Consider the following 26,765-nt stretch of genomic DNA (forward strand, 5'->3'; position numbering starts at 1 on the left):
TAAAGCACATCACTCACTAGATGTGCTGGTGCATGCTATTTAACAGTGGACCAAGGTCTGATCTTGTAGGGACTAAAGCAGCTGCAGTGCTTTATTTGAAATTGCAGCCATGAAACAGGTCTAACTCTAAGTCTAATCTGTTTTCAGACTGGAGGGTCAGTCTCCTTCCAGTGCACTGCTACTTTCATTTCCTACGTTAGATCACATTTCCCCATTGTGTCCCGCAAAAATGAGGCGAGCGATGGGCTAAACAAGGGCAGAAGGACTTCCCTGGAGCATGGAATGTCTTAAAGTTTTAATACACAAAAAATACCATGGCACACACCTATAATAATAATTTAGACTATCACACCTATAAATGATCTGCGAAAAGCAAGCTCATTCGGCTTGACGAGACCTCTTACTCCCATTGTTTTGGTGAGAATTTTTTGAGGTTGTTTTTTTTTTAAATAAATGCGAAAATCTGTTTTCAAAACCTACCAGACTGAGCCTTTTTGATACACAGATAACTTCTCCCAGGCACTCCCATACAACTATAAAGACTAAACACTTGCTTTCTTTAACAGCAGCTGTGCTCCTGGTGCAATCTCCTACTTCTAACAGATGTGGTTCTAGGAAAAATACTAAGTTTCCTTAAGATTAATAATAAAAATCAAGTGGAGAAGCAGCAACACTAGAAGAATTGAAGGCTGCTTCAAAAGCTAATGTATTTTCAGTCAGTTGAAACTGCTACCAAATACTTGAAAAGTAACTAGACTCTACAGGATACTGTTAACAGCAATAATAAAATAATAAAAAATAATAAAATCAAAAAGCACATGCTCTGTATCTACACACTGTAGCATTGCAAAGTGTCACACATTATGACATTTCTGTTCCTTTCCTTGATGGAGGACTATGCAGACAGGTACAGAGACTTTCCAAAATTTCCGTAAGAGGACATTGTGAGATAACAAATCAGCATGAGAATACCTCAAAAAAAAAAAAAAAAAAAAAAAAAAAAGCTTGTATATTTCTGATCTCAATGAAAGCTCCCTCCTTTTCAAAATTTAAATTCTGAAGTGAATTACTTAAAATATTTATACAAGGTAGATCTTTAAAAAAAAATTAAGCCAACAGAGTATGACTGCAGTATAGCTGATTGTACAGCAGATAAGGGGGTTAGAAAAGGAAGTTTGGAAAGACTTTTTTCAGTACTTGCAAAATACTGCTAATATATTAGGCCAAGAAAGACAATTGTGCTAACCTCATGAATTTTTATGATGTCTTACGAAAACAAAGATGATTAAGAGGAGATTTCTGGAAATTGAAAAACCAACTGCCTGATTCATTTTTTATTTGTTAAAGATAATTTAAGGAAAAAATCCTCCTTTTTGAGTCAGTAACCATTAATTTGGCATTCATGAGTGCACTTCCAGGTGCTGTTTGGAAATTGAGCTTGTAAATAAAGAAAGGTTTATCTAAATAATGAAAAAACACAACTGAGGCTCACACATAGAATATTTAACTTTTCGTTTACTCATCCACACACAGAGACCCAGGAATCTTCTCAACTCTTCAAGTCTAGTTAGTTGTCTACTGATATTCCTGTAAGGACATTGGTGTATATATAGTAATTGTGCTTTATACCATAGGAAAAATACCTAGAGGTGTTCAAAAAGGAAAAAATCTTCCATTAAGAAGTGGACACTGGGATCTTTATGGCATGCCATGGCACCAATACATCTGCTTTGCCAGCATGTCTGGCCGTGGTTATTCTGATGTCCACACATGTAAAGGGGAGCTAGTTTAATTCTTGTCTTTAAATCAGTAAAGAAAAAATATTTTATATATATATATATATATATAATTTGACTCCAATCACAACAGGATTAGATGTTGAACTGAGTTGAAGATAAACTCAGCTCCTTATGTAGCTTTTACATCTCTGCCATAACCCATGCCTGCAAGCATGCAGCTTGTCTGAGTGATGCTGCCATTTCTACAACCTTTAATCTACACAGAATAAATGGAAAGTCATATATTACATGGTGAATTAAAATCTATGTGCAGGGTTAGCTGCATTTTATATAAACAATGCCACCATTTTTATGGCAATCAAACTGGAGTCCAAGACAATTCTGCAGCCTGTTTCAACTGGTGACTAAGTCTGGAATAACACATTCCTGAGAGCTACGCTGTTGGAGGGCGCAGTAATGCAGCGTTTCTGTCTTGGGATGCTTTCTCACCTCACATGGTGCTCATGGCTTCTGGGAACTGACATGAATACTCAGCGCCATGCAGAAACCAACCTTTCAAGATAGTACCAAAGCTTTGTTACAGCACAGCATCGAGGATGCCCCAGCCGAACCAAAGATCAAAAGTCACAGCAATGACTGCTTGCACAATGCAGTCAGGTCAAGCACACACACTGGACAGTATTAATGCACCTAAACTCCAGCACTTATTTCAGGTATTAAATTATGAGGCCAGGTTCTTTCAGTTCTCTAATGGTAAGGGAGGGAGGCTCTTCAAGGTCTTTAAAACTCAACTCCTCTTCCAGTGTTACCAGCTCCCAGAATTTTATCATGAGCCTGGAAAGTATTTCTGAACAGCCCTGGTCATTTAAAGCTAACAGTAATGTCCCTGACCATGTGTTTCAGAAGAAAACTTCCAGAAAATTGTGTAGTCCATTTACCCGAAAGGCTCAAGGAAAGAACAGGAATTTATAACTTTAAAAAAAAAAATTAAATAACGTCATGGATTTTTTTTTTGGTGAGGGAAGGAATGAGGGGGCTCACTCATGATTTTTTTTAACACTTGTGGCTGACTCTACTGCATAAATAAATCAATACCCTAGCAACACTACTCCATTTTTTCAGTCACAGCTTGTTGTTTTATTTATTTTTTCCTCTCCATTGCTGACAAATAACTCCAGGGACTGTTTAAACCCGGTAGTCTACTTTCCAAACGGAAACGGTTAGTATAATTTGTGAGAGAAAAAGTAAACAAAAGCAGAGACTTACCCCATTTTTTGGGTAGGCTATCCATCCTAGATCCCCCATTACTGTGCGTGAGTCCAGTAAATTCACTGAAAATAAGAGAAAAAACTGTTAAGGAAGATGGATGGATTACAAATGTCAATACATACTTCAAGGTTTGGGTGGCTATAAAAAGGCTGTTTACAATTAACTAAGGAAGCTAGATTTTCGTAAAGCAGAATAACATGCAATAACTCCTCTAGCAATGAGGTCATGCACTGAAAACAATTCTATATATGCGTTACTTTATTCCTTTGAGATCTGACACTGAAACCAAGTTACAAATGCACTAAACTTCTGTAAAATCCAGATCCTTCACGTTAGGATCTGGTCTTTTGAGGGGAATAAATACATAATGCATACTGTGTGTTTATGTGTATATGTTAGACATACAATATATAGGTATACACATACACTCACAAACATCTATGTGTTTATACACACATTTCTTCTAAGGTGGCACATGTTTTTAGCATATTCAGGCCTTTAAGACAAAAATTAAACCAGAAATAACATGCAGTTTCCTGATTATCAGGAATTCCATTTTTAAAGTAATTTATGTGCAAGTATTACGGTATTACTGTTATCAGGAATCTATTCCTTTCTCCCTCTCCCACATTTTTCTTCAAGTCTTTGACAACTTAATTGTAAGATATCCAAGGGATCTTTTTTCTCCCCCACACAGTAATTTGGAGTAGCTTTGTAACGGCACCTAAGCAACCAATAATTTACATTAAAAAGCAAAAAACTATTCCCAAGCTTATAACACTATACTAAAAGGTATTTGGTATATATATTTACATTTTCTATTTTTATATAATATATTGATATATTTTATATATTATATAAATATATTGTATATTTTATATATATTTTATATATATATATATATTTAATGCTATACCAAAAGATATTGTGTTAAAGATCTCCTTTAAAATCTTAAGAAATATTTAAAAAACAAATGAAAATTAAACAACAGATTTAGTTTGAAAAAAAAAAAAAAACCAGTTCTCTGAATTAGTTTGGTCTTAATCATTGTACAGTATTGAAGGCTGAGAATTGTAGTCCCTTGTACAAAAAAGCAACTCAAACCACAAAAATACAATGCTGAGGTAGGAAAAATAACCCCCACAAAACAAAACCAAAACCAGAACAGTTCTCAGCTCTAGCATCAAATACTTATCTTAAGATTTGTCTATCCAGACATTTTCACAATGTATGCAAGTGTTAATGCAGCACACTATCATAAGGCATACAGGCGTTCTGTCTGGTCAAGTATATATTTGTGATGTTTAGCAAAAACATTTGGCAGCTCAGGGTTTTCATGCCTAGATTTCTTTTTCCTGCCAAAACAGAAAACAGTTGGGAGCTGGCAATACTATCGAACCACAGGTGGAAGCAATGCTCAGAGACTACACTGAACTACATCCACAGTAAGTAAACATACAATTAGGTGACTTTCATCCCACAGCCTAAGCAAAATAAAAGTATTGTTATCATCTACCATTAAATATGTCACCCTGTGACGACTAGCCTTTCCTCTCCTGAAGTCTGCAGGTAAAATGCTCATTAAGGTCTGCTGCTCCAGCTGAAGTCAAGCACCAAGTACCCAAGTGTTCCTGAATGACAGTGCATTTTCATTTTAATGGGATAAAAAGGGAGATCTTAAAATATACTTCAAAATAGGACACACATAAACGAGATATCCCGTATTATAACCGTATACTATTTTAAAAAGAAAAGGGAGTGCACTTGCCAAAATGACGTTTACCTAACTTCCTTCTATTACAATCACTGTAATTAAACTGTGCAGAACAGTATATTCCCATCTTAAGTTGCAATAGATGCAAAACAAGTATTGATCTTCATTGCACAACTTAATTAAAACTTGTCCTGGAGATGCTAATAATGAAAGTAATTAAATAGCATGCTTGATGCCACAAACTTCTTCATGACATGCTAATTAAGGAAAAAAGCAGAAGTGTTTTTATTCAAACATCAGATCATAAAAAGAACATGATACTACTAAATGTTGTATTATCTTTCTATCAATGGCAATTTTTAAATTGCTGTTATTAACTTCAATTTCAAAATAATTTTCTTCATATGAAAAGATAATACAACCTATTCAACTCTAACTCAAGTCAGTGGGAATTTTCCTACCGGTGAGTCAGCCAGCAGAGCTGAATACTAAATCTCCAGTTAGGAAAGACTCAATTCCTCCCTTAATTTAGTAGAATTCTGCATAGAGCAAAATAAATAGGACAGGATGGGATACACCTTTTGACAGGTGCCACACTGTAACCCAAATTCACATGCCAGGAAGACAAAAGTCACAAGTGACTTTAAACTCCCGCTACCCCATGCCTGGGCTGCTCTGGAGACCAGAGGGGCTCCCAGCATTGCTCAGACAGCTCTGAGGGGCTGCTAAGGTACAGCAGACTCTCTGGCTACCCTGTGGGCTTCTGCCCAGGACTGCTTTCACAGTCTATCTTCTAAAATACTGCACTATATTGATCTGCTCTGAAGTATATATTTAGCAGGTAGTTATTCTAAATTGCCTGCAAGCACAGAAACATTTTGCTTTGAGAATCCCCAAGGTTCTGGTATAAATACAAATTACCACTGCTCCATCTAGAGACAAGGTATCTGTATCTTCCGCATCACCACCCTACCTAATCATTTCCATCACTGTTTTGTTTTCTTCTGTTATTTCTCTTAATTTATTTTTTTTTGTTTCATCTCAACCCACAAATTTTGCTGCCTTTTCTTTACCAATTCTCCTCTCTGCCTGTCCTGGTTTTATTTAGTAAAGGAGGGGCTATGGTGGCAGCTTCTGTAAGAAGCTGCTAGAAGTTGTTTCCCTTTTGTCCAGTGGACTCGGCTGGGCCTAGGGTGGCCCTGCTGCTGGCCAGGGCTGAACCAATTGGTAGCAGAATGTTCCCTTATCAGGCCTCCGTGATAATGTATTTTAGAAGGGAAAAAAAAAAAAAAACAAACAAAAAAAGATGTGAAGAAGTTGAAGTGAGGGCATAGAGGGGGAGGCATGAGCCTTTCGGGCCTTGTAGCCCTCACACTCTGGCCTCCTACTGGATGACTGTCTGGGCCCAACTCGGCCCAACCTGGCTGCAAGAAAGAGGAAAGGAGATGTGAAGAGAACCTGAGAGGCACATGCTTACTGATTGTGAAGAATTTCTTGTGAGAGGAACAGCTGCAGATGCCAAGGTCAGTGAAGAAGGAAGGGGAGGAGTAATGTTGCTCCTGGCAGAGATTCCCCTGCAGCCCGTGGTGAAGACCATGGTGACGCAGGTTGTGCCCCTGCAGCCCATGGAGGCCCACAGAGGAGTAGAGATCCACCTGCAGCCTGTGGAGGACCCACATCGGGGCAGGCGGATGCCTGAAGGAGGCTGTGGCCTGTGGAGGGCCTGTGCTGGGGCAGCCATTCTGGAGGGACAGCACCCTGTGGAAAAATGATCCACGTCGGAGCAGCTTCAAGAAGGACTGTAGCCTGTGAAGGGACACCATGATGGACCAGGGGAGGAATGTGAGGAGTTCTTCCCCTGAGGAGGAGGGAGCGGCGTAAAGCGGCAAGTGATTAACTGACCGTAACCCCCGTTCCCTCTTCCCCTCCCTGTGCTGCTTGAGGTGGGGGAAGGTAGAGATAATGTTATGTCCAGGAAGAGGGAGGGGTGAGGGGAAGTTATCTGTTCTTTCTCATGATCCTGCTTTGGTTTTAATAATAAACAAGTAGTTTTCCCCAAGTCAAGTCCATTTTGCCTGTAAAAGTAACTAAGGATCTCTCCCTGTCCTCATCTCAAACCTCGAGCTTCTTTTTTTCTTCTTATATTATCTCTCCCTATTCCCTTGGAGGGTGGGGGGAGTGAGAGAGAGAGATTGCATAGTCTGGTCCCGAGAGGGGCTGAACCACAACACCATCCCACTGGAGGGTTGGGGGAGTGAGCAAGAGACTGTGTAGTTTGGCCCTGACTAGGGCTAAACTATGAAACTGTCTAGTAGCCAACTAACCCAATGTCTACTAGCCAACTAACCCAAACGCTCAGGTTCACTGAAGGAAGTAATTCAGGAAAACTTCTGTTCTGGTTTTGTTTAGTGAGGTGGGGGACCTAAGGTGGTAGCTTCTGTAGGAAACTGCTAGAAGTTGCTCCCCTTTGTTCAGTGGACTCGGCCGGGCCTAGGGCGGACGAAGGCCAAGCCAATTGGTAGCAGAATGTCCCATGATAACGCCTCTGTGATAACGTATTTAAGAAGGGGAAAACAGGAAAAAGAAGGGAGAAGATGTGAAGCAGCTGAGTGGGGGCAGAGAGGGGGAGGCGCGAGCCTTGTAGGCCTTGCAGGCCTCACCCTCTGGCCTCCCGCCGGGCAGCCAACTGGGCTCAACTCGGCCCAGCCCCGCTGCAAGAAGTGGAGAGGAGATGAGAAGTGAATAAGATGTAAAAAGGATCCTGAGAGGTGTCTGCTAGCCTGTTATGAGAAACGGCTGCAGAGGCCAAGGTCAGTGAAGGAGGGGGAGGAGTAATGTGGCTCCTGGCCAAGATTCCCCTGCAGCCTGTGGTGATAACTGTGGTGGAGCAAGTTGTCCCCCTGCAGCCCATGGAGGTCCACAGAGGAGCAGAGATTCACCTGCAGCCCATGGAGGACCCCATGCTGGAGCAGGTGGAGGCCTGAAGTAGGCTGTGGCCCATGGAGGGCCCGCTGGGACAGCTGTTCTGGAGGGAGTGCACCCCATGGAAGAGATGACCCACCCCAACTGCTGTAGCAGTTTCACGAAGGACTGTGGCCCATGGGAGGGACCCCACGATCGAGCAGAAGAGGAATGTGAGGAGTTCTTCCCCCGACAACGAAGTGGCAGTGTGAAACAACGTGTGATGAACTGACCACAACACCCATTCCCTCTTAACCTCCCCCCTCCCCTCCCTCTTCCCGGGCACAGGGTGGTGATCTTGATCCCTGTCTCATTCTCCTGCTAGTTTTAGAAATAAATGAATAGTTTTCTTTTCCCCAAGTCGAGTCTGTTTTGCCCGTAAAGGTAACTTTAAGGATTTTCTCCCTGTCCTCAACTCAAACCTTGAGCCTTTTTTCTTATATCATCTCCCCCTGTTCTCTTGGAGGGTGGGGGGAGTGAGAGAGAGACTGCGTAGTCTGGTCCCGATCAGGGCTGAACTACGACAACCTCCAACTATGGTGCTTAAGGCTTCCATACTTTGGGAGGTCTAGTGCCAGCTTCTGTACAGCTTGGGACTCCTGGACCAGCCCCAATGCTGTAGATGATCCATGAGCATAACCCAGAGCTATACTCAGTAGCCCTTGGGATGCAGGAGAGGTTACCCCACTGAAGAAGTCTCTCCAGAAGTCATTAGCAACTCTGCTTGGCCCATAATCTCAGAAGCCTCCAAAATAACAGAATGCATTTATTCCCACTTCCTTCCTCCTCATCACCAGCTAGCTTTGTCTCAACAAGCAAGCAAGAAACCTCAGAGGCCATAAGCACACCCTTTGCACCTGTATCTTTGCCAGCAAGCTTGGAAGAGGCACATACAAACATTCAAAAATGCTCATCTCTAATATCAGTGAATCCATCCCACAAGCCTTAATTATTTCTAATGCTCAGTCAAGAGGAACATGAAAACACACAGATCTATATCATCATTAACTTCCATGCCTTCAGGGTAGGATAAATGATGATTAAGTTAAAAGTCATACCACAGCCTTCTTTTTTTTTGCCTTTTTTTTTTTTTTCTTTTTTAGAACAGAATAATAGCCCAGGGAATCTGCATACACTTCTTAGACAGGCTAGTTACTATGGGTGAGCAATCAAGTTAGAATAAAACCAGAAGTGATCTCAACCTTTGTCCTGAACTCCAGCTGGTGAATTAATAGTGGTTTTTTTTTCATTCAGGAATCTCTGACAGGGAGACTGGATATGTTTTTTCAGTCAAATGTCCCTGTCACATTCAAACATCTGACATTTAGCAGCTTCACTATGGCTACACAGGGATTGTGGCTGGAAGAAAGCACAAGAAATGCCAGAGCTGATGGCATTCACTGTTGACTTAAACCAACAGTGTTGCCCACACAGCAGAGTGCCCCATCTGACACAGCCACCTAAAACAGTGCCATGTGGCAGCACTACTTTGCCCAGGCAAAAGCAAGACAGGTGTGTCATGATGGTACAATGCCTGAAGTAGAAGCCATCATTCCATGGATTTTTTTGGTCACACCACTGAAGCAAGACGGCTTGTCTGGCTCTGGTCTGGAGCAGAATTAGCTGAAGCAGCCTCATTTTCTTCACTCCAATTTCAAATTGGAAAAAAACCCAAACAAACAAAACCAAAACAAAATATAAAAAAAAAAACCAAAGAAACAAAAAAAAATCCCCCGCCAAGAGGCTAAAACATTTAGCACTTCTGGTCCTACTAGCCACACGTCCTCCAGCCATTTCAACATCTAAGGATCTTCCAGAAGAACCTTCATTGCTCACACTGGGGCAAAGTCTCTGCAGGCAGACAAAAGACTGAACTCTTCTGGGTTGCCATGGTCTTTGAGCTTGATTTCCAATAAATCCTTTTACTCCAGAGCAGTCTTGCTCTTCAGCAGCACCATTTGCAAGCTAAGGCTTACCACAGGGCACGCTCTACCAAAGTTTCTTCTGAAAAATCGCTCTGGAACAGGCAAAATGGTCAGGATAGCAAAAGCGGATGGAGTTTATGCCAGGAAGCTGTAAAGTCAAAAGAATCTTTTCTTTTATTTCACTGAAACACACCTGAAGCAGGAGGAAAGGAACATCCTCTTTGACTGAATCAATACCCTGTAACTACAGTTTCCATCATAAAACAAACAGGAGTAAAGAAGCCTTCCTTAAAGCCTGCATAGATATTTCAAAACACCACATGATTTCTGAAGTAGCATATTTTAAAACAATAATGTTCAGAATCATAGAATACTTTGGATTGGAAGGGATCTTTAAAGGTCATCTAGTCCAAGCCCCCTGCAAGGAGCAGGGACATCTTCAACTACATCAGGTTGCTCAAAGCCCCATCCAGCCTGGCCCTAAATCTACCGTCTTCTAGTTTAAAACCATTACCCCTTGTCCTCTTGCTACAGGCTCTGGTAGAAAGTTTGTGCTCATCTTTCTTATAAGCCCCTTTTAGGTACTAGAAGACCACTATAAGGTCTCCCCGGAGCCTTCTCTTGTCCAGTACCAACTCTCTCAGCTTGTTCTCATAGGAGAGGTGCTCCAGCCCTCTTATATTCGTGGCCCTCCTCTGGACTCACTCCAACTGAACTATGTATTTCTTATGTTGGGGGCTCCAGAGCTGGATGCAGTACTCCAGGTGGGGTCTCACCAGAGCAGAGTAGAGGGGCAGAATCACCTCCCTTGACCTGCTGGCCACGCTTCTTTTGATGCAGCCCAGGATGCGGCTGGCTTTCTGTGTTGCAAGCGCACATTGATGGCTTGTGTTGACACTCAAGTCCTTCTCCTCAGGGCTGCTCTCGTTCCAGTCTCTGCCCAGCCTGTATCTGTGCTTGGGATTGCCCCGACGCATATGCAGGACCTTGCACTTGGCCTGGTTGAACTTCATGAGGTTTGCACAGGCCCACCTCTCAAGCCAGTCAAGGTGCCTCTGGATGGCATCCCGTCCCTCAGGTGTGTTGACCGCACCACACAGCTTGGTGTCGTTGGTGAACTTGCTGAGGGTGCACTCTATTCCACTGTTCATGTCTCCAACAAAGAAGCTGAACAGTGCCAGTCCCAATACTGACCTCTGAGGAATGCTACTCATCACCAGCCTCCGCTTGGACATTTAGCTGTTGACTGCAACTCTTTTGAATCAAAATGTTTTGTTTTAAAAAACTGAAGCAAAATTCTGCTTTAATACATTTGTTATGAATTGAACAGGAATGTGAACATTGTTTTGAGTAACCTGAATCTGAACTCCCCTACATCCTCCTGCAGCTCCTGGCCCACTTTGCACAGCACTCCACAGGATGTAGCACCCATGGAAAGGTCAGAGCTACATTAAGGTAGCTCCAGCTCTGATCCAACACTCATAGCTTGTGGGAGCAACTGCATTTAAAATACTTGTGAGAAATCTCTCATGGGAATGCTCACACACTGCTAATTAAGCATGAGGTAAAATGCTCTGCTGGATGGGAGTCAAGGTGCACGACAAGATGCGATAGCAGTGCTTTGTACCAAACCTTCATTGGGAGGTCTCCTGAACAGCATCACAGGCTCTCTGCTAAACTTCACGCCTCTTCTCTCCTCCTCTTTCCCAAGGCAGGGGGTATAGCTGCCAAAGACATCATTAACAGAGCTGGTTTCTCTTTACACTGCATACTTCCTCATCCTTACTCCTGGAGTTCACAGCACTACCAAGACACACTGACAGCAGAGGACTCTTCATCATTACGAGTCAAAGTTTTCCTGCTTCATCAGTCTTTGCTGGTTTTATTGCAGTATTGTTGCCATTCATTTTCCAACTGTTTTCCCTGTTGTGCCAAGTATGTATTCAAAAAAAGTATAAATCCAAGGCACTTCAACAAGTTAACAGTCAAAAATTATCCAAGAAAGCAAAAAACAGATAAAAAAATAAACTCTTGAAAGAAATCAAACTAATCGGGGAGCAGATGTTTTGTATTAATTAGGTACACTGAACTGGGACAAAACACACACAGGCAAGAACCTCAGAAACATTTCCATCAGTGGAAACCAGCTACAGCAGAGTGCAAGCTTCAGCAGTACCTATTATTTATAGCCCACTGGAGGAAGAAAATATACACTACTTAATGAACTTGCAAACTAATATTAACTGCAGATTTATATTTTATTACATTGGCTTCATTATGCTCTAGGTTTTCTCATGATTCCCTTTTAATACTACAATCTGCATTACAGATTCATAGGTTTTTAAGGCCAGATGGACAACTGCAATCATAAGATCAGCCAGAGAATCTTACCCAGTAATTTCTGCATTATGTCAATAATTTGTTTGAACAAACTGTTTACAAGGGTTGTGATATTGCCCTTTGACAAAGTTCTTCAGGTTGGCTGCATTTTTTTTCCAGCAGGCACAGCAAGATACAACTAGCATCTGCAACCAGCAACCTGACAACCAGCCTGCGTGGAGAAACAAAATACCGGTGCTGACTGCAGACCCAGGGTATCATCTGCAAATGGTTGAAGGAGGCCGTCAGTTTTTCAAGACCCTACTTAAAGCAAGCACCTTATTAAGCACTCACATAAAGTCAAGCCCTAAAATCCTAACAGCTTCCTAGTGCAATCAAAACACCTGCTGGCAATGCTGGGATGAAATCTCACCTTCTTCCCTAAATTAGGGCATCACCAACTAAAAGCAGTATGGTCTCTGTTCCTAAAAGGTATCCTATAATACATGGACAAATTCTATTATGTATATAGCTAAACTCAACAAAAAGAAAGAAGTTTGGCACAGACACATCCAGAGCTGTCAAGGCTGTCAGCTTTCACTACCAGTGGACTCGCAGGACCTTACTGTCCAACACCAATAAAGCCTTCCTGTTGGCAATAACGACTACTGTGCTGCCACTAAGTTCACTCAAGTAGAAAAAAAAAAAAGGAACTGACATAATGCTTAGATAGCATTCAGGAGCGAAAAAAAAAAAAAAAAAACATTTAAGATGATCTATTGGCTTTTCAGGGATGTTAACAGTTTATCCCTTCTATTTCTGTTGAGGGAAGAAGGTGGAGGTTGCTAGTGGGAACAGCACATTGCCAATGCATTTTAGGAAGAAACTGCATGTGAACATTAGTAAAGCAAAGATGGATAAACCAAAATAAATGGAGTTTTGGATAAATTAACTTACAAAGGTGTCCTAGTTCAGCCCTGATCAGGACCAGACTACGCAGTCTCTCTCTCACTCCCCCCACCCTCCAAGAGAATAGGGGGAGACGATATAAGAAAAAAGGCTCAAGGTTTGAGATAAGGACAGGGAGAAAATCCTTAAAATTACTGTCACGGGCAAAACAGACTCGACTTGGGGAAAACTATTCATTTATTTCTAAAACTAGCAGGAGAATGAGACAGGGAATAAGATAACCCCACCCCTCCCTCTTCCTGGGCTTAACATTATCTCTACTATCTTCCCCTCCCAAGTGGCACAAGGATGAAGAGGGAATGGGGGTCGCAGTCAGTTTATCACGTGTTGTTTTACGCCACCGCGTCATCATCGGGGGAAGAACTCCTCACATTCCTCTTCTGCTCGATCGTGGGGTCCCTCCCACGGGCCAAAGTCCTTCATGAAACTGCTACAGCAGTTGGGGTGGGTCATCTCTTCCATGGGGTGCAGTCCCTCCAGAACAGCTGTCCCAGCGGGCCCTCCATGGGCCACAGCCTACTTCAGGCCTCCACCTGCTCCAGCATGGGGTCCTCCATGGGCTGCAGGTGAATCTCTGCTCCTCTGTGGACCTCCATGGGCTGCAGGGGGACAACTTGCTCCACCACAGTTATCACCACAGGCTGCAGGGGAATCTTGGCCAGGAGCCACATCACTCCTCCCCCTCCTTCACTGACCTTGGCCTCTGCAGCCGTTCCTCATAACAGGCTGGCAGACGCCTCTCAGGATCCTTTTTACATCTTATTCACTTCTCATCTCCTCTCCACTTCTTGCAGCGGGGCTGGGCCGAGTTGGGCCCAGTCGGCTGCCCGGCGGGAGGCCAGAGGGTGAGGCCTGCAAGGCCCATGAGGCTCGCGCCTCCCCCTCTGTGCCCCCGCTCAGCTGCTTCACATTTTCTCCCTTTTTTTTTTTTTTCTGTTTTCCCCTTAAATACGTTATCATGGGACATTCTGCTACCAATTGGCTTGGCCTTAGTCCACCCTAGGCCCGGCCGAGTCCACTGAACAAAGGGGAGCAGCTTCTAGCAGTTTTCTACAGAAGCTACCACCTTAGGCCCCCCCTCACTAAACAAAACCAGAACAAAAGGTAAGTATGCAGATAGTTTCGCCAAGTAGTTTCACTAGTTTGGGACATGCAAAACAGTTTTAAAAAATTATACCAGTCCACCCAGAATCATAATGAAATGCACATTATTGATGCTAAATAATTAATTTCCTTGCAGGTGTTTCTCTGTCACCTCAGAGAATTACAAAGTTCAAACTGGTTATTGTGACCTCTTTCAAAGATTAAGTGATCCAGATTAGAGAACCCAGGAGTTAATACCTTGGCAAGGCACTTTACTGCCCCCTATACCAAAATGAAGGAGCTGGCATGAAAGCCTGCAAGTCCAGGGTCCTAACCCCTCTCCTACAGACTCAATATGGGCTACACAGCCATCTAAACCTAGAAACTCTCAACTTATGTGGAGGACTGGTTTCTCTCCATGCACTCCCCACAAGGCACAGTTTGCTCAGGAACACACCAGCTGACCCCCTGCTGATGCTCAGGATCTTGTGAGGGGTAGGAGTCACCTTGTCCCTCGTGGCTGCCAGACCAGTTCATGTACATGAACTTAAATTGCGGTCCAATAGCACCCCTGTAGCTCCAGCCAGCAAGTCGGCTTTGCTCGGGGCCTAGCTGAAGTGTCTCTATACCAATGCACGCAGCATGGGGAATAAACAGGAAGAGCTGGAGATGCATGCACTAGAGCAGGGCTATGAGACGTGGTGGGATAACTTGTACAACTGGAGCATCAACATGGAGGGTATAGGCTTTTTAGAAAGGACAGGAAGGGGAGATGAGGAGGGGGTGTCGCTCTCTACGTCAGCAACCGGCTGGAGTGTGTGGAGCTCCGCCTGGGGATGGAGGAGGAGCTGACAGAGAGCTTATGGGTCAAGATTAGAGGATGGGGACGGACAGGGGACGTCACGGTGGGGGTCTGTTACACGCCGCCTGGCCAGGAGGACAGAGCAGATGAGGCACTCTATAGCCAGATAGGAGCAGCCTCACAGTCACAGGCCCTGGTCCTCGTGGGGGACTTGAACCACCCTGACATCTGTTGGAGAGACAACACCTCAGGGCACAGGCAGTCCAGGAGGTTCCTGGAATGCATGGATGACAACTTCCTCCTGCAGGCGACAGAGGAGCTGACAAGGAGGGGTGCCATGCTCGAACTTGTGCTCACCAACAGGGAGGGACTGGTGGGGGATGTGAAACTCAAGGACAGCCTTGGCTGCAGCGACCATGAGACGGTGGAGTTCAAAATCCACAGGGCAGCGAGGAAATTACATGGGAAGTTCTCAGCCCTAGACTTGAAGAAGGTGGACTTCAGCCTCTTCAGGGATGTGATGGGCCAAGTGCCATGGGAGGCGGCCCTGGAGGGAAGAGGGGCCCAGGAAAGTTGGTCCACATTCGAGGAGCACCTCCTCCAGGCTCAGCTGAGGTGCATCCTGACGAAGAACAAGTCAGGCAAAAAGGCCAGGAGGCCCGCGTGGATGAGCAAGGAGCTCCTGCACCAACTGAAAGTGAAGAGGAAAGCCTATAGAGGGTGGAAATGGAGACAGCTAGCCTGGGAGGATTACAAAGAGGCTGCGCGAGTGGCCAGGGATCGGGTGAGGAAGGCTAAAGCCCTGACGGAACTGAATCTGGCCAGGGATATAAAAAGCAACAAGAAAAGCTTCTATAGGTATGTAGGGGACAAAAGAAAGTCCAAGGAGAATGTAGGCCCCCTCCGGAAGGAAACCAGTGTCCTGGTTACCCGGGACATGGAGAAGGCTGAGGTACTCAATGACTTCTTTTCCCTCAGTCTTCACCAATAAGGGCTCTTGTCCTGCCACCCAAGCTGTAGAAGGCGCAAACAGGGACTGCAAGGATGAAGAACTGCCCACTGTACTCGAAGAGCAGGTTCAGGATCACCTGAGGAACTTAAAGGTGCACAAGTCCATGGGACCTGATGAGATCCATCCGCGGGTCCTGAGGGAACTGGCGGATGAAGTTGCCAAGCCACTGGCCATCATATTTGAGAAGTCGTGGAGGTCTGGTGACGTCCCCGATGACTGGAAGAGAGGGAACATAACCCCAATTTTTAAAAAGGGGAATAAGGAAGACCCGGGCAACTACAGGCTGGTCAGCCTCACCTCTGTGCCTGGCAAGGTCATGGAGCAGATCCTCCTGGAAGCCATGCTAAGGCAGATGGAGAGCAAGGAGGTGGTTGGTGACAGCCAACATGGCTTGACCAAGGGCAGACTGTGCCTGACCAATTTGGTGGCCTTCTATGACGGGGTAACAGCACTGGTGGACAAGGGACGAGCAACGGATATCATCTACCTGGACTTGTGCACAGCTTTTGACACTGTCCCGCACAACATCCTTCTCTCTAAACTAGAGAGACATGGGTTTGATGGACAGACCACTCGGTGGATAAGGAGTTGGCTGGATGGCCGCACTCAGAGAGTGGTGGTCAACGGCTCAATGTCCATGTGGAGACCGGTCACGAGTGGTGTCCCTCAGGGGTCCTTGTTGGGCCCGGCCCTGTTCAACATTTTTGTCGGCAACATGGACAGTGGGATAGAGTGCACCCTCAGCAAGTTTGCCAATGACACAAAGTTGTGTGGTGCCGTCAACATGCTGGAAGGGAGGGATGCCATCCAGAGGGACCTTGACAGGCTGGAGAGGTGGACCCATGCCAACCTCATGAAGTTCAACCAGGCCAAGTGCAAGGTCCTGCACCTGGGTTGTGGCAATCCCAGGCACAAATTCAGGCTGGGCAGGGAATGGATTGAGAGCAGCCCTGAGGAGAAGGACTTGGGAGTGCTGGTGGATGAGAAGCTCAACATGAGCAGGCAATGCGCCCTTGCGGCCCAGAAGGCCAACCGCATCCTGGGCTGCATCAAGAGAAGCGTGGCCAGCAGGTCGAGGGAGGTGATTCTGCCCCTCTACTCTGCCCTGGTGAGACCCCACCTGGAGTACTGTGTCCAGTTCTGGAGCCCCCAATATGAGAAGGACATGGACCAATTGGAGAAGGTCCAGAGGAGGGCCACGAAGATGATCAGAGGGCTGGAGCACCTCTCCTAAGAGGACAGGGTGAAAGAGTTGGGGCTGTTCAGCCTGGAGAAGAGGAGGCTCCAGGGAGACCTGGTAGCGGTCTTCCAGTACCTCAGGGGGGCCTACAAGAAAGATGGGGAGGGGCTGTTTAGTAGGGCCTGTTGCGATAGGACAAGGGGTAATGGTTTTAAAATAGAGAGGGGTAGATTTAGATTGGATATTAGGAAAAATTTTTTTTACAATGCGAGTTGTAGAACACTGGAAGAGGTTGCCCAGAGAGGTGGTGGAAGCCCCATCCCTGGGAACGTTCAAGGCCAGGCTGGATGAGGCTCTGAGCAACCTGATCTAGTCAGGGATGTCCCTGCTCCTTGCAGGGGGGTTGGACTAGATGACCTTTGAAGGTCCCTTCCAACTCTAACCATTCTATGATTCTATGTTGACATTCCCTGACCTGCAGTGATAGTACCTGCTACATCACCTTCTTCAGGAGGCATCTCTCATCCTTCCAGCTAGTGGTCACCTGGGCAGCTCTACCTGGTCAAAGTCCTCCTAACATACCTCCTGCACAACTGAAATACCAGGGAAGAGAGAGAGAAAAGGACAGCGCTTCCCACCACTGACATCCCCAGTGAGATAGCCACAGCATGTGCCAAATGCTCCCGTGGCAATTCTTCTAGCCCAAAACATCTTTAGTCCTCTTTGCATAGTAGAAGCAGGGAGGCTGTGCTCATATACAGAGTCCACAGCAGCCTGCAGGTCCCCGCACCTCTGTCCACAGCAGGCAACGTGCCACTGGAGCTCTGCAGATAGCCACCCGTCACCTCCCATGCCCCTAGGAGTCAAGTGCTGTGAATTGTGGTGCTTGCATCTCCTCCTGACTGCTCCCTCTCAAGACAGGGATAATTGCTTTTTACCTCCAAGAGGATAAGCACATTAAACCTTCACAGAGGCTCAGATACTGCGCTGACCAAAGCCATAGCAAATACCAAAACTGAGACTGTGAAAGATATAATAGGTCAAAGAGACAACTAGTAGGGTAACAAATCCCTAGAAAGACCTAAGCTACTGAAGATCAGTCCTCCAGTTTGCCAATACAGCTGGCTGTGAAAGGAACTGGGGCCGCAAATGCTTTCAGTGCAGCAAAACCTATCACCTTGATGTCCAGTCAGTCACAGATCACATTGAGGGATAGGCACGATGTGAACACAGAGGGCAATCCATCTCTCTGTTCCGCCTGCGCCAAAAACAAGGGACATCATAAGAACATATTTCCAATGGAAAAAAGGAGTTTCTACTACCTGTAAAATATGCAGCATTTTTACAGCAGATATCAAAGAAAATTGGTTTAGCAAAGAGCAAGTTACCAAAAAAAAAAAGTTAATTCCAATGCAATCATTAGCACAGTATATCTGCAACATTCTTAGAGTAAAGAAAAATACCTAGCTCAAGTCTATCCTGGCTGAAGTGAGTCCCCATCTCTCACTAGCACTTACAGTCAGTGAAAAAGATGCACTTTTGACAGATATTTCAATTCTGAGTTTAGATGTTTTACTATAAGTACAAGATTTTATTTTTTTTTATAAAAACCTTTTTAGTAGATAGTAGGCTGAGTATCTGCTGAAGAGTTGCACTAAATACTCTTTCCTCCATAGAAGTGAGCACTTACTAAGAAATTCAGTGCTTCTACAAAGTGACCAATCTGTGTGCATTTGTTTTTTTTACATCTCACTTTGCCCTTGAACCACATACAGGCTTAGATTTATTTCCTAAAGAGGAAGTGAGAATATTTTTTAAAACTGGCAAAAAAGTTTGGTTTTTTGGTTTTTTTTTGGTTTTTTTTTTTGGGGGGGGGGGGGGGGCCAGGGTCTCACTTCCTTGACATCTGTGAGCAATGTCTGAAGCTCATCTCTATTCAAGAATATACACACCTGCACACTTAAAGGAATGGACCACTAAAAATGCAGCTCCAAGTCAGAAAGACAGGGTGGGGGTGGGGGAGTCTAATAGCCCCAGTTCTGTTCAACAGCCTAAAGCCAACAGGGTCCAACACCACTGCTCAGCTGAGCAATCTTAGCTAGACTTTCCCGGTCCAAGGGCTTGACACTTGCTCAGCATGTGCTGGCAACAAGGATTCCTGCAGAAGCAGCACAGAAATCCTCAACAATAAAGCGTAAAACTGGCGAGATCAGAGAACAAGGCACCACATAATAACTGTCCTGGCTTTGCAATTTCTGCCAGATTTTACAAAATCCTGCTCCCGCCTTCCCCCTGCCCCCTCTCCCCCTGCCCACCCTCGAGCCTGCTGCAAAACACTTTGTACTTTAGTGCAAATAATAAACATTTATTTACAGGTGAGCTTTTATTTTCTTATTTAACAGACAGAGCATGGCAGACATGGAGATGGACTGTATACTTGAGCTAAAAAGTTAGGTAACCCTGGGAGAGTTAACAGTGGAGAGGGAAGAAGCTGTCAGACAAACCCACTAACTCTTCCCTTTCTCCCATGGTACCTGCCAGTTTACCCATCTGTAAATTGATGTGCAAATACCTGCTTTATACATCAAATTATGGTGTCAACATTTATGATACTGTAAGCAGATGCTCTGTCAGCAGTTCTGTTTAAGGCAGTTTATCTACTTTCCATTATTTATTGCAATTTTTAAGATAAGCTTCAAAAGGAAACAGATACTACCTTGGAGTCAATCTTTGCTATTGTTTATTTCCCTTCTTTTAAAAACATTTGTCACTAGGCAGCAATGCTTTTAGTCATGTATTCTAAAAGTGCTGCATTTCAAATGTTGTTTTACTGTCAAAAGGATAGTAGTTGCTATTTTAAAGCCATGATTGAGTCATTCTAAACCTCTTGAAAAGCCATACATCACACATCAGATTGATCCCAAAAAGACCATTAGACATGAGCTGTCCTTTCTCATACCAGTAATTCCACCGCAGTAAATTTAAAAGTTAATGGTAATTACTCCTGTGAGTAAAATAAACACAGGGCACCGCGACTATGCTCTGCTATCATGGAAAGTACACAGGGAACTATTCTATGAAATTAAGATACATACCTCCTCAAAGCGTCCTTACAAAGCACTGTGAGCAGATTGAAATGTGTTCAAACTTACCCCTCCTGCATATACAAGGTGTATGCGTACTAGCAGTACTTAATACCTAAAGAATTACACAAAATGCAACAGCTGTGTGAATGAATGACATAAGAAGCCAAGCTACTAAGAGCAACCTAATAAGTGTGTATTTTTTACCCAAAGCATTAGAGTACACTGCTATGACAATTAAGACTATTTGCACACCTGCTTCTACTAAATACACACAAAAAAAAAGTCTCATTGAAAAAGATTTCATTCACTGATTAAAGATAAATATTGTGATGTTATACCTAAATATGCATTTATCCCATGTGCCATGACACAGAAATTATATGTTGGTATGAAACAACACACATACAAGTCAATACACTGAGAACAGGTAGGCTCATTCCAGGCTCTGGCATGAATAATCTGCAAATTACAACCTTCCTTTGTTTTTGCCTACACTAGACCCACCCCTTTAATTGTACTCATTTGTTCATTCATTCAAATTAAAAATTATACATTAAGATATAGCGAGCTTCAAAAAACCCTGTAAGAATTAAGAGGAAGAGGAACAAATGCAGGAGTTTGTAACTACAGAATATCCTTATGGTCTTAAACCCAATGCAACACATTACAAGAAGTCATTTTGTCTCTCTCACCTTTATCTATTTAAGTCAATATGATTATTTCAAACTGTATTTCTTTTGATTTGCTTAACAATATACTTTGTTGCTACAGCACTGTCTCATCAGCATGTACTTTTGCTGAAAAACCCTAAAATGAAATATTTATTTAATGACAACTTTGTATTTAATGACAACTATGCAAGTGTGTTATGGAGTTACTTTGTTACAAGCAATCAGATGTAACCTACTCCATTTTTTTAAGGTCATCTAGGTGATGTCCAAACAGGATTTGCAAACCAACCCAAATCCACAGGCGATGTGTAACAAACCATGGAGTTTAAGTGGAGGGGAGGTCTTTAAACAATTCCTTTGTTCATTCTGTGTTTTACATATATAATTTATATAAACCACTTCCCAAACCCTAGTACTTACAACAGAAAGATTTGAAACACATGCATTTTTTAATTGAAGGAGGTGCAGGAAGCCCAGTCGCCTACTGCAGGGATGCCTCCCGCATACTATTATCAAAGGGAATACATTTTAAAGTAATAATGTACTTCTGAAATATCAGCACTTCAAAATTATGTAATACTTTCAGTGTACTCTTTGGAATATTTTCTTTGTGACTAATTTCTGAATTTGTAAAAATAGTCACAGGGAAGAAGGAAACCTCTGGGTCTAATCAATGAACTCTGCTAAAGAGTTAAAGATAATGGCTAAACAATACTTAGAATCATTGAATGGTTTGGGCTGGAAGATCATCTAGTCCAACCTCCCTGCAAGGAGCAGGGACATCTCCAACTAGAAGATACTTGAAAAAATGCATGAAATAGCATTGAGCCTTCATCCTTCACTACATGTTTTGCTTTTAGTATATAAACTGAGAAAAGGTGATTGAAATAAAAATCTGGTTTACTTCCCTATTATAGGAAAATCTGGGAAAAATTTAGTTCAGTTTTCCCAATGTATATCCTTCAGTTCATAACTGGAGATATCTATGAAAGTGACCAGGTTTATGATATAGGCTGGGCACTTGATACCTCCCCATAAAAATGGCAGGAGCTTCTGAAACTCGGCTGACCTTGCAAAAAGCTATTTCCATGTTAAGGAATGCAAACACTGAATTTACTTTTTTTTTTCCTCCAAACCAAACCTTAACCTAGGTTTTTAAATCATTTTCCCCTAAGTGCCCCTCCACTAGAGGGTAAAAAATCATGCACTGTGAATTGTTAACTGCATATATATTATCCTATGAAGTCACTCTAAATCACTATTAGAGAAACAAAAAAAAACCTTGATGACAGGTTAAAGAAAAAAGTAATTATGAGAAATTGACATCCTCTATGCGACTGGAGAGGTGGTGGAAGCCCCATTCCTGGAAACGTTCAAGGCCAGGCTGGATGAGGCTCTGAGCAACCTGATCTAGTCGGGGACGTCCCTGCTCCTTGCAGGGGGATTGGACTGGATGGCCTTTGAAGGTCCCTTCCAACTCTAACCATTCTATGATTCTATGACTATGTACACATTACACACCTACATGGCACCGGGTATCGGCTGGCTGTTTAACCATGGTGAGTAGGATGAAGGATAACAAAAAACATAACCCAGAAAGCCACTGCCACCAACTTTTGAAAATATTATTCGTAGGTCTAAGATGGCTACCTCCATCCGAGCAAAAGTAAAGTTCCTGACCAGCTGAATATGACAACAAGGGGAGGATCTTTCTCATCAGAGCCCAGAAGCAGCCAAACTGAACTTTTCAAACCCGAGATGGTGACAAGAGCCAGCGGCATACAGCTAGGCAGGTAGACTTCAGCCTTTGAGGTTTCTCATGCGTTAGGCTTCGCGTACTGCAGGGCAAGCCATTCCCAGAAGCGGAGCTGTTCAGCAGTAATTGGCAATGGGGACATGCTGTGAGAAGCACTTGTCAAATAATGCTTGTTTACAAATACATCTCCTAGTAGTAAAGGACAGCAGTTATTGAACAAGTTCAGGTCCAGAGTCAGACACACACACACCCACCCCCAGCAGTCTTTTAGCTTTGCATTTACCGAAGAGGCAAGAATTAGAGAGCAGTAATCGGAAAAGTAGAGGGAGAGAGACCCCAAAGCAAGCACTCACGCTGCTAAGCATTACTGTAATATTCCCCTGCAAACCTCCCTATAAAGACGACATTAGACCCGTTTGCTAGGCAGCTTCATCAGTTCTTTCCAGTACTGATTCCTATTGTGTGAAAGTCCCATTCTGCAACCACCTGTTCTCACAGAGGCACCTCTTTACTTGGCGAATGGTCCTGTTAACTCCATGAGCACTCTCCAAATTTCCCAAGAACTGCCAAGGATGACCAAGACAGGGCTCAGAGCATCTGCCCAGCTCTTGGGAAAAGCAGGAGGGCAGACCAGGGGGTGCCGGACGGTGTGTCTCCTCAGAGACAGGCCACCAATGAACAGGGAGAGCCATCAGGAAGCAACCATGCTGCCTGCCTGGCATCGCTCCCACGGGTGAAATCATGCCAAACTGCGCAGGGATGGTAGGATCGGGCCCACTGCTATGTCACCAAGGCAAAGCCGTTTTCACCATCCCCAAACCAATGCATTTCCTGAACATTTGATATCTTCACATACAGAGGAACAGCATTTTCCCCTTCCTCTGCACTCCCCCCCCACTCCCATCCTTTTAAAGAAAACTGCGATTCACGTTATTTTCCCTCTCCAAGATCAATTACAGATAGCTGGTTACCTCAGGCCACATCTTTGAAATTGTAGTACGGTTTTCCTTCACCAACCCCTACGTACCTCCTCCCTCCAAAGGAGTTTCACAGATAACCACGGTGCATCACGAAACCAGCCTGCTATGAGAAGCCGGCATTGCCATCAGATGCCAAACTTCTCCACCCATTGCTTTCACATTACAGCCTGCGTACGGATCCAAAAATAATAATAAAAAGCCTCAAGTAGTGCCCACACCACGTATAAAGGAAAACAAAACAAAACAAAACAAACAGTCCGGTTTTCAAACGCCTGGAAGTACCCTGCTAGACATGAAGCCTGGACACATGTTTTTGGCTAGAGGCCTCGCAGAGATTAAACGTATTAAAAAAAAAAATAATAATAAAATCAGTCCCCAGGGGCCGCACTCTGCAGCGTTGCGAGTTAAATACCGGTACCTCCGCGGCTCCCCCTCCTTTCCACAGATGTATTTTAAGGCACGAAGTAAGCGCACTGCGGCCAGCGCTTGCGGGGCTCCTCGGGCTCCGGCCGGCCCCGTTCCCGCAAGACCCCCCTGGCCCCGTGCAAAGGCACCCATGCAATACGCCACCCCCGCGCACCGGCCCCCGCCCCCCCCCAAAAGAAAAAAAAAAAAACCAAAAAAAAAAACCCCAAACACCGCAAAATGCGCCCGTGACAAGGCATCCGTGCACTCCCACCCGCGCAAGCCTGCCCGTGCCCTGAGGCAGCGCTGCCTCCCCTCTCCCTATCCGGGACCCCCAGCCCCACCGGCCAGAGCTGCCCGCATCCCCCGGCGCGGCATCCGCCTTCCCGCGGGCAGAGCTCTCCTCCTCCAAAACCCAAGTCAGACAAGCCCAAAGAGGTGCGGCGCCCGGCAGCCTCCTGCCTCGACGGGCGCTGCCCCGACGGCCCGGCCGCCCCGTTCCCGCTCACCCTCGCTGCCGGGGCTGGCCCGCAGGCTCCGGAACGCGGCGCACAACAGCAACGGCAGGAGGCACGTCCAACCGGGAGCCGGCGCCTCGGCATGGCCGACCCAGCCGCCACGGCCCCGCGGCCCCATCCCGCCACCCCTCAACGCATGGGGTGGTGGAGGCGGCTCTCCCCTGGCGCTGTCCGCTCGGATCGGGACAGGCTGGGCGGGCGGGCTGGCGGCGCGGCTCGGCTCCGCTCCCCGTCCAGCCGCCGGCGCGACTGGGGAGCCAGGGGGCGGGGACGGAGAAGGCGGCCCAGCGCCGCCGCGGAGACGCCCCCGACGGGGCGGACCCGCCATCGTCGTCGCTCGGTGCCGCCATCCGCTGCGGGGCTTGGTGCCCGCCGCGCCTCACGGCGTCTTGGGCCGCAGCGGGGACTGCACATAAAACGGCCGCTCCGAGGGGAACCCTCCCCCGGCAGAGCCACGCTGTCCCCGAGGAACCCGCTGGGAGGTCACGGGGAGCCCCAGCGCTCCCCGCAGCCGCCACGGGTCACGGAGCGAAAAGCTATCCCCCACGCCCCCTCGGCCCACAGAGCTGGGGAAGCCACAGCTTCACAGGGCGGGCAAGCTTGAGAGGAAAGCTCATTCCCGGCCAGGAAAGCCAAAAATGCCAGACACTCTGCAATGGGGTGAATAGAAAGATGGTTTTCAGGTGTCTTTTACCTCAGGACACCACCAGACCACAGCTTTGAATCCAAGCGCTGACAACTAGATTTGTAAAGTTTTCACTGAGGTTTCTTTACTCCTCATTGTTCTAGTTTTCACTATATTCCTAAAAAAAAAAAAACAAACCCAAAACCCAGAAGTATGAAAAATTAATTCATGGAGGCTTATTCACCCACATCAGTTACTCTCCTGAGGAGGCTGCCTCCAGATAAGCCCATAAAGACAAAAAGCCAGCCTTGCACGTTCACAAGCAGCAAGTCAAGGCTGACCAAAACTCTTCTCAGCTGCTGCTGCCTCCTCTATTTCACTCCACTGCCAAGATTTTGGCCTGTTTGTTTATGTTATAAAAGCAGTAACTGAAGGCTGACCACCTACAAAAGGCTCTCCCTCCAGTCAGCAGGGCTCAGGACCAGAGCTCGAAACAAGTGGCAATTAAAATAACAAAATCCCCAAAGTCAGTTTTCAGAGGACAAGTAGTTTTCAACCACTGAACTGCCGATAACACAGCTCTCTACGCTGCTGTTGCTCATTTTTTATTCTTAAGTAGCTGGACAATGTTTTTCTCTGGGCCCCTGCACTATATGCAAACCTTAGCTACTGCCAAAATATAAACATAGTCCTGATCTGTGCATGCATATTATTTTTAAAAGTGTTTGCTCCTTTTGCAAGAGGATTTTCTACCTCAAGCTATTCAACATTTTTACTGCTACCAGGAGGACAAGGAAGGGCCTTTGATTTACAAGATGAGGTACATCAGTGAAGTTGTCAGCCAAATGAAAAGCATGGCATGCATCTGTTTACATCGGTGCCCCAGATCTTTGCTATTCAAATATCCTACTAGGCTGTAGTTCAAAAGGCGCTAAGGCTTGCCATCAGACCAGCCCTGCATAAAGCTACATGGCCAGATCCTCATCTGGGGCGAATCACTGCTGAAAACATCTGACCCTAGCCCTGCATCAGATTTAGGACAGGAGTAGCACCATGTGGTATACTCATTTCTAGGGATCTGCCATCTGTAGAAGCAGCAGTAAGTTTTGCCACCCAGAAATCAAGGCAATACAGGAAAGTGTCATCAGAAGCAGCACCTTGCTAGTAAAAAGGATCAGATGGCGAAGAACAAGTAAAACGCCAAGCTGGATGGGAGCATGTGCTGGCTGAGGGGCACAACTGCTGTAGCTAGACAAGTCTCATCATAATCTTGTGTTAAACTACTGTTTGCTCCTGATTTTCAGCTGCTATTTGGCAGTCATTAACTGCTGTTTGGACTGCCAGGCTTATAATTTAGAGGCATTTCAGATGATGTGTTAGTGACATCTTAATTTTCTACGTAACACTGAGATGAGCTTCGTATGATTCATAAGCTATTTACGAATAGCCACCATACTCTAGGTTTTATCCTAACTGCCTTTTTTTTCCTGCAGGAAAACAGCTTTTATTCCAAGACGTTTGTTTTGTTCTCCACCCTGGCTGTGGCACAGGAAGAGTGTCCTATCCTCATCTCCCAGGACATCATTAAGTACTGATAAAAAAACTAAATACAGCCTTAGAAAGAGGTTATTGCCTTATCCCTAAATGGAGGGTATTGCAGCTTAGTGCACTGCTTAGTGGATCCTATTTGGTGGGGGCTTCAGTCTTCTAGAACCCTCCTCCTGGTTTTGCCACCAATCTTATTGGTAAGC

The 26,765-nt window shown here is 45.1% G+C and overlaps 1 protein-coding gene across 10 annotated transcripts in view; it reads right to left on the bottom strand.

Moving 5' to 3' along the window:
• The window catches only part of EPHA5 (EPH receptor A5), a 218,596-nt gene extending 193,971 nt beyond the window's left edge, over positions 1 to 24,625 (bottom strand). For all 10 annotated transcript variants that reach the window (XM_086747310.1, XM_086747306.1, XM_086747313.1 and 7 more), the window contains exons 1-2: positions 24,381 to 24,625; positions 3,006 to 3,070 (exon numbers count right to left, since the gene is read on the bottom strand). In XM_086747310.1, coding sequence (XP_086603436.1) covers positions 3,006 to 3,070; positions 24,381 to 24,507 — 192 coding nt within the window. In that variant the 5' untranslated portion in view covers positions 24,508 to 24,625. The remainder of the gene's footprint in view (positions 1 to 3,005; positions 3,071 to 24,380) is intronic.
• Between the last annotated feature and the right edge of the window lie 2,140 nt (positions 24,626 to 26,765).

This window comes from Chlamydotis macqueenii, chromosome 4 (genome assembly GCF_036417535.1).
Source record: "Chlamydotis macqueenii isolate bChlMac1 chromosome 4, bChlMac1.mat, whole genome shotgun sequence".
Taxonomy (NCBI): Eukaryota; Metazoa; Chordata; class Aves; order Otidiformes; family Otididae; genus Chlamydotis; species Chlamydotis macqueenii.